General features: G+C 37.0%; 2 protein-coding genes across 2 annotated transcripts; one reads left to right on the top strand and one right to left on the bottom strand.

Moving 5' to 3' along the window:
• Positions 1-207: 207 nt before the first annotated feature.
• Positions 208-3,624, bottom strand: LOC112577159. The gene is made up of 6 exons (XM_025260150.1): positions 3,396-3,624; positions 2,301-2,765; positions 2,091-2,150; positions 1,565-1,815; positions 1,162-1,324; positions 208-764 (listed from the first exon to the last, which is right to left on the bottom strand). The coding sequence occupies exons 2-6, from the start codon at positions 2,665-2,667 to the stop codon at positions 616-618; spliced, it is 990 nt and encodes a 329-aa protein (XP_025115935.1). The 5' UTR covers positions 2,668-2,765; positions 3,396-3,624; the 3' UTR covers positions 208-615.
• Positions 3,625-3,650: 26 nt separating this feature from the next.
• On the top strand, positions 3,651-9,646 carry LOC112577160 (cytochrome b5-like). The gene is made up of 6 exons (XM_025260151.1): positions 3,651-3,830; positions 4,499-4,535; positions 4,752-4,843; positions 7,644-7,670; positions 7,855-7,892; positions 8,627-9,646. The coding sequence occupies exons 1-6, from the start codon at positions 3,714-3,716 to the stop codon at positions 8,715-8,717; spliced, it is 402 nt and encodes a 133-aa protein (XP_025115936.1). The 5' UTR covers positions 3,651-3,713; the 3' UTR covers positions 8,718-9,646.
• Positions 9,647-10,001: the final 355 nt, after the last annotated feature.

The following is a 10,001-nucleotide window of genomic DNA, read 5'->3' as shown; positions in this document are numbered from 1 at the left end:
TTTCTAGTTGGGACCATGTCATGCCAGCTGTCTCTGCCTCTCTGTGGACTGATCGTCTCCACGTCTGCCTGGGTCTCCCAACCTTGCGCCTCCCGTGGGTTCCAGCCCAGAGCTTGTCGCGTTATATTGTCGGCTGGCTTTCATAGGGCCAATCCAGCCCCACGTTCACTTCTTGATGTCTAGGCTGGCAGGGTTTTGGTTGGTTCTCTCCCACAGGGCGGTATTGGAGATCTTCTCAGGCCATCGGATGTTAAGAATGCGTTAAGAATTAAGATACATTATTTATTCCACATCATAACCAGCAGCCACACCATTTATCATCATTTAACCAGCAGAAAACAGTAAATATGAATAGTAGCCATTTTATTTCTATTTTCTTTCTCTCTGTGTGTGTATATATATATACACACACCTTTCCAAAAAGATATAAAAAATGCACAAACATAAAATATACACCAATATTAAATTTAAACAACCCTCTCAAAAGATCTACAAATGAATAAACATTCCATAGAATGCCCCTCCTAAAAGCCATAAAACACCCAAGCATATCAAATTCATACAATACACATAATATATACAAGCACCCCTCCCAAAATTACATCAAGACGAACATTAAAAGGAAGTGCTTGACACACTTTGTAGTTTTTTTTCTTCCCTCCTCTTCCGGCCTCCATCACGGTCACCTGATATGGCCAGCCATTCCCTTGCATACTTGTCCAAATCGGCCATTGTGACATCGTGGTATCGTTTCACTATGGGCTCTGGACAAAAAATAGAAAGCGTGTTCATGTGAGTTGAAAAGAAATAGGTGTTAGCTTTCAAGAAAAAAGTGCATAATATACACTAAGAAATTATCTTTGCAATTACATTAGTCTTAGCATCCTTTGCTGAGGAGAAAATTGTGTTTTATTGCTGGTGGCATACTGTCAAAGGCATGATCTGCATGCCCCCCCCCTTTTTTTTTTTGCAGCAACTAATGTAAATCAAAGACTATTGTCTTGGAAGTTGCAGAAAAAAAGGGCTCTTAAAATGGTGCCGGGGTAGCAGATTAGTGACAAGCCAGGTGTTAACGGCACTCTTTGTGATTGGAAAGGTAAGCTTAGCAACCTCCTCAAAACTCTATCCCACATCCCAAAAACTGCCATGAATGCTACTTACCGTAAATTGCAGCTTTTAAATGCTGTAAGCTGTTGAATCGTCGTTTCCCCTTCCTCCCTTCCAAGCTATATAAAATAGATAGCTTTGGAACAAGCAGATGTCTTAGCAGACGGTACAGTGCCTCTTTTGGTGTGCTGCCACCAAAAAAGCTCAGATACAAAATCTGAAACAAAAAAAAAAAAGTTTCAATCAGCAACAGTCTCCTTATATATATATATCCCAGGTATTTACATTTGTGAATCTTCTGAAGATGCCATGTACAATGGGTGAGCTGATATTTTAAGACAAAGTTTAACAAATATGGAAGCAGTAAACACTAACAGGCTACTTTTTACTCCTGGTTATTCTTTCATGTCTCTTGGAATTGCCCTTACTGACAATATCTTTCCTACATCTTACTTACCATTCTTTGTCTGGTATCCTCCTCTGCCAAAGTATCATTTAACCTCTCCAGTTGATAAACTTCCTGCAGTGGAAAGATAAAGCCATCTGGAAGGGCAGGAGTTGCATGGCTGGAAGCCACATTCTGTGTGGCTACCAGCTGGTCCACCTTCCGCTGCAGGATCTCTATAGCGGTCTGGATTTCTTCCATCTTTTTGAAACTTTTTTCAAAGTAACTTGGTAGCATTTGTATAATTAATGCAATGGAGCTCCCTGAAAAAAAAAAGATTATCTTAATGACGATATTTAAAATAACTGTAAGTACAAGGTGATTTCATATATATCTCACATACAAAAATAGAACAAGTAAGCACTTCTAATTCTCTGAAGCAAACCGCCTGATGGTGGCCCCTAAAAGCAAGACAAAATCTCTTAGTGCTGATAAATGCAGGTACAAGACAATTAAATCTCTTTTAATGCTCACCCTCACCAAAAATGCACATCTAATTCTCTAAATATAATCACTGGAAGTTCATATAAAAGCTTACTGTCAGTAGCAGCTGTTGAAGATGCTGCTGGTGTCAACTCAGAATGTGTGATGGAGGGCCCTCAAAATAAAAATTAAAAAATCTCAATCCAAGTGTATTTAAGTGTACATACAATGTGATTGCATCTTTAACTTATGCATACATAAAGTAAACAAAAAGGTACTTCTAATTCTCTGAAAATATTAATTTGAAACTCAAGTGTAACCTTACTGTTAATAGCAGTAAATGGTCCTGGCTGTGCAGGAGATTCCACAGACCAAAAACATCTGACAGGAGACGGAGTTTGCTGGATAACCGATCCCACAGGTCTTGGTGGTAACTTATTGGGGGAGCGAGATCTTGCTCGTTTTCTTGACTTCGTAACAGTCTGTTGCTCATCGACGTCTTTACTAACAGTAACATGTTCTGATCTATGGGAATCACAGAAATCTTCATCTTTCTCATTTAAAAAACTAATTTCATCGTTAGTTTCTGCAATTCTTTTAAGTCTATATTTTGCTTCAGCCAAGCACTCAGCCATGTCCCTAGCGCATTTTCTTTTGATGCGTCTCAATTCTGCTAAGTAGGAATCGCTCATCTTTGCTAAATTTTCAGATGCTGGTCGATGAATTTTAAAATTTTTAAATCTTGGTACTTTGTTCCTTGAAAACTTTTGAAGGAGCGTGAAGATCTGTCCTGAAGAACAATGATGATCAAAAAGAGTTCAACTCAAATTTCGCTCTATTTATACGGCCGAGACCGGAACACGTGCGAAGGGTTGCGCGAGTGACCGTTCTTGATACTATATCTATATACTTTATATTTTTTGAGACTGATAACCATGAAGTATAAAATATATTTATGTTATTGAACAATTTACAAAATAATTACAAATACGCTCTAGCTAAAATGCGTCTTGATAGTCATAAATCATTCATGTTAGCGAACTTGGCTCAAGCTTGGTGGCCACGCTTGTACCACGAATGATGGCGGGTAAAAGCGACTCCAACAATCTTTGCCAATTTCCCCATCGCAGATAGCATTTCGCGCGTATCGTGAAAGTTGGCGCTGAATGCTTAGGGGATGCATAGCAATGAGCAAACCAATGTTGGAATTAGTGGTTTCATAAAATTTGATTCCTTTAAGTTGCCTCAATCTCATTTGGAGGACAAAATATATCCTCTGGTCCTCAGAGGGTTTATGATACACACCCCCACGCCCAATTATCCCGTGTTCAATCTACTCATGCATCTCCACTCTCATATCTTTTCAATGGGATCGTACTATTTCATTTATTTAATTGGCTATATAAGTTGGCATGTTTACCCGATACATCTGTTCAGACACCGTACATAACATGGCATCGCGCGTGCCACCCTAGAAGCGTATTTATTATACCACGGACAAGGGACAGTCTTGCGATCGGTCACAGAATAATCTCCACGAGTTTGAGTGCTCATGTACCATTTCTGTACACGTATACCACACACACAAGTACCCTTAGAATGACCTGGGAAATATTCCCTATTTGACACGTCTGTTGACCTCTAGACTTGGGACACTTCTCCCTTTTTCATCACGTGACGCTGGCAACCCGGCATGCAGCGGGTCTAGTTTCCTGTAATAGTCAGTAGTAGAAGCAAGATGTCGAACGAGCAGAAAGTTTTCAGATTGACGGAAATAGCAGAGCGTAAAGATGCAAAATCGGCCTGGATAATCATACATAACAACGTGTACGATGTCACAAAATTTCTTGACGAGGTGAGTGGTGTGTGGTGCGTCAGCAGTGCGAAGCATGTGTCGCGTTTTGCTGCGTCACCGGTCACAGTCGTTGTCTCGCCAAATGTAAAATGCTTTTTATCGTTATAGTTGTTGTATCAGAGGATACAAAATTCACATCGCACAAATTATTTAAATAATTACTTAATCAGTTAATGCTGTTATTATTGAAGAAATTTAATAAAGAAATAAAAACGTTCACAATTTAAATGTGATCAGATAAGTCCGGTTAAGAAAAGCTGTTTAATTTGCATGTGCTTACAAAATTACCCAGTATATTGCATTTTTTTTGAGGGTGTTTTTTGAGTAAGTAGACAGTTATTGTTTTATGGTTCTCATGAATGTGTGGCTACACACTCCTGTATGGCACTACCTGAAGACGTGGCACCTAATACTGTGATACATGTGCATTCGTTCTTTCAGAAGATTGAATGTCAAATATATATTACAGGGCAATAATATAGATGATTGTAAGCAGAACAAATCATACCTGAAACTCACTCATTTCATGCGTCATACACTTGATATAGTAATTACTTATGATTGACATCAGTCTCCAGAATGATTACATTCCCATCTACAATATTGTCAGATACTGTCATACTGTGTATATCATCCATACTTGATTGCTTTCATTTATGTGTCTGCAGCATCCTGGTGGTGAAGAAGTGTTGCTGGAGCAAGCTGGTAAGCCAGAATAAAAAGAACTCTTGTTAATGAATATTATCATGTGATGGTGTTCACTATTTCATGTTTTAAATTTTTTAATAGTCTTAAAGATTTTAGCCATTATGTTACAATAAAGCTATCAGTTTGTAACATATTTAATGTGTTCTTAAGTAATATTGAATGTGTGATATATATTATAATCCATAAACATTATTTTGATTTTTATGTCATCAGGAAAGGATGGCACTGAAGCTTTTGAAGATGTGGGCCATTCAGCAGATGCTCGTGAACTTATGAAAGATTATTTAATAGGACAAGTTCATCAGGTAGGCAGCAAGGATTTTCAGCCTGATTTCTTACAAAGACTGTTTTAAATAGTAGTCTTTGTAGACACATACAATTTTCCTGGCAAGATGTCTGTGTATGCTGAGCACAGGAGAAAGGGAAAGGACAAAAAAAATTGCTAATCAACCTATGAGCATGATTTTATTGCTGTAATAAATTTACACATTTTTCAACAAAAAGATTTTTGATGGGAATATTGGTCATGGCTTTGAATTGAAGTGTTGAGTCTGTCTACTGTCATATTTGATTAACATATCAGTCAAATGCAGAGTGCATACCGTCCATATAGGTGCTTATAAGTTTGTAGATTTAAGGGTAGCAAAATAAAGCCTTGAAAATGTTTATTTTTAGCGAATAGATGCTTATACATATGGACTTAAAAAAATAAGTTTGTGTTAGTGCTTTTTGTGTAAAATGTGTTGACTGCGCACTCCACAGTTCAAGAACTGAAGAAATTGACGGATGAAAGGTGGTGTTAGTGAAGGGGGAGTGGGTGATAAAAAAATGACAAAAGAAAACAGGGCTATAGCTAATCAGAAAACAATGGGATCTATGAAATAATGTTCGTTGCAATTCAGCTCAGCGCTGGTTTCATCACATTGTTACAGAGAAGCATCTTAATTTAGTTATAGTAAAACTACATGTTTGTTACCTCCAGCCAATTATAAAATGTGCTTTGCAGATAAGAGCTGCTTCTTTTAGGACTTTGGTTATCAGGAACAACACTTGAAACTTTCTCTTTATAGTTCTGTTCTTCAGAACTTGTGGATGTTGACATTTAAAAGTAGTTTTCTTAATATGGCAGAAAAAATAATGAAAGTAAGCTTTACAGAAAAATAAAAGGCTATCTTGAATAAGATAAGCCTAATGAAAAGTATTTTTAAAACTTGTTTTGAAAATGGTATGTTCAGGTCCCATATTTCTCTGCTCCATCAAATACTCCACAACCTCTTGATAATTTTTGGACACGCGCTAGCATGGTTCAACTCTTATCTAACTGATAGGACCCAGATTGTGTTCGTTGACAGACATCTTATCCTGCTTTTCGTTTTTGTGGGGGTCACCCAAGGCTCAGTATTTGACTCCATTCTGTTCATTTTGGACACGAAGCCATGCATCTAGTCTCACCATGTTTCTCATTAATTAGATGTAGATGGCACCCAACTGCATTCACTCATATACTGGCTGAATCTAACTCTGCTATTCGCACTGCACTATAGAAGCCTGTATTATTAACATCAAAGATTGGATGGTAAAAATATAAACTTAATTATGATAAAATGGAAGCTCTCCTATGAAGACATCAATCATTTGCTCATTACTTCACCTAAGCATGTCAAGGTGGGTGTAACATTATCTGTCAGGAATCAGGGATTCATTGTCACTGACATGACCCTTGATAGACAATTGACAGCTGTCTGTCAGTCTGCCTGTTATTAGCTATGCAAGATCAACACCATCTGCCACATTCTCTCTACATGTGCTACCAGCACTCTAGTTCGTGCATATGTTCTTTCTTGATTTCTGCAATTCCTTGCTCGCATGCCGGCCCTCATACCTCATTCATAAAATTCAGAAAGTACGGAACTCTGCTCCACTTCTGGTGCTTAAAACTAGGAAACAGGACTCCTCTCCTTTGTTTTCTGCACTGGTTACCCATCATTTTCACATTCATTACGAAGTGTGTTTTAATTTCTTTGCATGCTCCTCCCTTGACTTTTTCTCTAAACTTCTCATCCCCTACCATCCAAATCACTCCACTCTTCGGCTTAGGACCATTCCTATTAACGTCATCAGAACAATAACATACAGTCACAGGATTTTTAGTTAATGTGCAGCAAAACAATGGAACTCACTCCCCTTCCATATCTGCCACCTACCCATCATGGAATCCTTTAAGATATAAGATACAGCTACTTTTAACAGCAGTCCACTTAGTGCTAGTCTGTCTTCAACGTTCCCTTCTCGTTTTCCTCTGCAGAATCACAATACCCTTAGTTCATGCTACCTAATTCCTTTGTGTGTTTTCTGTAATTGTCTTTTATTAGTAATTTTTTATCAGACATCAATACTGTTGCTTATTCCTCTGTCCATTGTATATTGTCCATCTCTCGTTCTTGTCTCAAGTGCTAAGAACACACTCTTTACGGGTGTGAGTATTCCTTATATAAATTGTGCGTTTATTATAATTATCAATTCTGACAAACAAAAATGTTGTTCACCTTACTGTATTAAAAGAAATCATAAGATAGTGACTGCATTCTTCTGATGATGTCTTAATTTTAGACACATTCTTGACACCTCCTATTTTAAGGATCTCTCTCATTCAGCGTGCATATACACACACACATGTACACAGAGGAGAAAGAGGGAGCAAAGGATTTCTCTTACATTAAAATAGTACGTCAGGAAAGACAGAACTAGATGAATTTAGGAAATAATAATGTGAACATTCATATGACATTTGAATTATGTTATGAAGAAGGAATCACAGCTTTGATATGTCAAAAAAAATTTCACACCAATCATTACAATTGTACAGTTTTCCCCCAAAATAATCTGCACAAGGCAAAAATCGTTTACATAATGGGTGACTGTTATTGTTCAGTTATGCAAAATTTTCATTGTGGTCAGACCTGTGTGAACCCTGAATGTTAGCAGAATGTGTGTGAATTTTAAATGTGATGAATACTTGCTATATATATATACACAGACAGGCACATGAAATTAAGTAAACTGTTTACAAATTGTTTAATGAAACTTCCTTTTTCTGCCTAACAGGACGATCGCTCTGATAAATCATACAAGGTAGGCTGCCATATTTTTTAAGGTATGCCTTAAGCTGTGTTGTCACTGATCGTTAATTAAGCACTTAATAGGTATCAGAATGCATGTAATTTCTTATACTTATTTGTCAACCATAAAAGAAAAAAAATAATCTATGGGAAAATTTATATGTCCATATATTCAAACACAGCTTTGTTTTTTCCAGCAAAATACAGGACCAACAGGCAGGGAGCAGAAGTCAAGGTAATTTTCAGAACAACTTTTTGTTTAAGACTTCAGGTTAGGTATATGACTGGGTAAAACTCATTACACGATGTTGTTTTACAGAATGTAAGTGAATACCCCCCCTCTAACTTTTGTTTTTGAGATGTGTTCCTGCAAAGTGATCATGCATGTAGAGCAGGGGTCTCAAACTCATATTAGCATGTGGGCCGCAGTGGAAAGTAACAGCCAGTCAGCGGGCCGCACCACGAAAAGAAAATGTTTTTTCATGAAATTTTACGAACACTACTGTCACTGCAGTTAAATGCTAAAATAAAGTTTTTATAATTATTAATTACATTTAGTGTAGTTTATTACATGCACAGGCAGTTTAGTTTCTTAAAATAAGTTGACGTTGTCTCTGTCACTAATAAAAAAGCAGAAACTGTAGTTCCCATAAAAAACACCAAGCACAGCATACATATACACCGCGGACGTGACCGCGGGCCGCGTGTTTGAGACCCCTGATGTAGAGAGAGATCAGTGTGTCTTGTTTCTCCATACCCAATTAACCTATGGTCCCAGCATTGGCTGTAGCTTTGACAATGTAAACTTATCTGTGTACAATTTTAATGTTTGCATTATGAATTTCTTTTGATATTGTGAGAGTGGTGTGCATCATGATATAGATATCTATGTCATGAAATATTTCTTTTTTGTTCCTTTTTCTGAGCAAAAAGAAAATTTAAAAAAAAATGCTTTATTTTTATTTTCAGTGGTGGCTGGACAGGCTGGCTGATACCTCTTGGGATTGCATTTGCAGCAGCCCTTGCTTACCGCTTTCTTATTGCTTCATCTAGCAATTAACCTTTTTATGTTTTTGTAATTTTGAGAATCCTGGAGATGGTGCTTTCATCAAACCTTCTTCAGCTGTTGTACATGTGTGGGAACACTAATAGTAGACTCATTCCATGCCCTTTCTTTTTAATGGTGATTCTTAGTCAGCACTGTGGTGTTGAAGGTCTTGCTTTACAAAGATTCTATTCTTCTGAATTCCTCATAGTGTTCAATACAGTTCCTTAGTGATCTTAGTGAAATTAATGCAGATACCCAGAGGTTTGTGAATGTGTTAGATTTTTCATGGATCACTATGAATAACTGGTACAGTGTGATTTTATCAAAAATTTACTATTATAAAGTCTCCTGCCTCCCATGTATATATATATATGCATCCTGGCATTATTTTTTTTTTTTGAGATGGGCAGAAACTAGTTTTATTCTTGGGGAATTTATTTTTTTTTTTTGGGGGGGGGGGGGTACAGATGCTATATTTTTAATGTAGCAGTGACTGTACACAAGTGTGAACCTTTGCTGCTGGTATGAGTCGTGCCCTCTGTGGATAAAATCTGTTGGTTCCCAATATCACGTGGTAACTTGAATGATTTACCCACTTGGTCTAGATCATGTGGAATTTTAAAAATCTGATTCTTCTACATGTGATCTTCTGCAGGCTTTGGCATTTAGTTGCCTGTGACATTTAATCCAAGTTAAAATAATTTGTGCAATTTTACATGAGCTCATTTAATGATGTTTGATCTTTTCATTTAAAATACTTTGATAATCATAAGCTAAAAATATTTGTTTTTTATCAACAATTGTGTGCATGAATCTTGAGCATGTTTGATCGAGTTCAAATTGTGTGATCAGTATGAACTTGCCAGTGAAAAGTAAAGGTAAATAATGAACTGTTCTTGAATATTGTAATGAATTAAAGATTGTTAGTCTATACGGATGAATCATAGGCTGTGAATTATGAATAGTATGGATGAATAATACAAGCATGACTGTGTGTGTGTGTGTGAGGAGTAAGTAGACCGAAGACATAATTTTCAACAAGTAAATACTTATTTTGTGCTAATGTTTTAAACCTTGTAGATAAACTGTCTTTCACAACATTTCTGACTGGTCATCACACATTTGATAACTTGAAGCTTCGTTCTGATATTCTCAGTAATGGCTATTCAACTGAAGCAGCCATTTAAAGGCTATGCAGCATGGGCTAGTACATACTGACACCTTGTGTGATAAGGAGATTTGGTTAGAAATTATTTGCTATCTCTTTTTTTCGCAAAAGGTTGACATTTTTTCAAC

Source organism: Pomacea canaliculata, linkage group LG12 (genome assembly GCF_003073045.1).
Source record: "Pomacea canaliculata isolate SZHN2017 linkage group LG12, ASM307304v1, whole genome shotgun sequence".
NCBI classification, from domain to species: Eukaryota; Metazoa; Mollusca; class Gastropoda; order Architaenioglossa; family Ampullariidae; genus Pomacea; species Pomacea canaliculata.
This window is presented reverse-complemented; position numbering and strand designations above follow the sequence as displayed.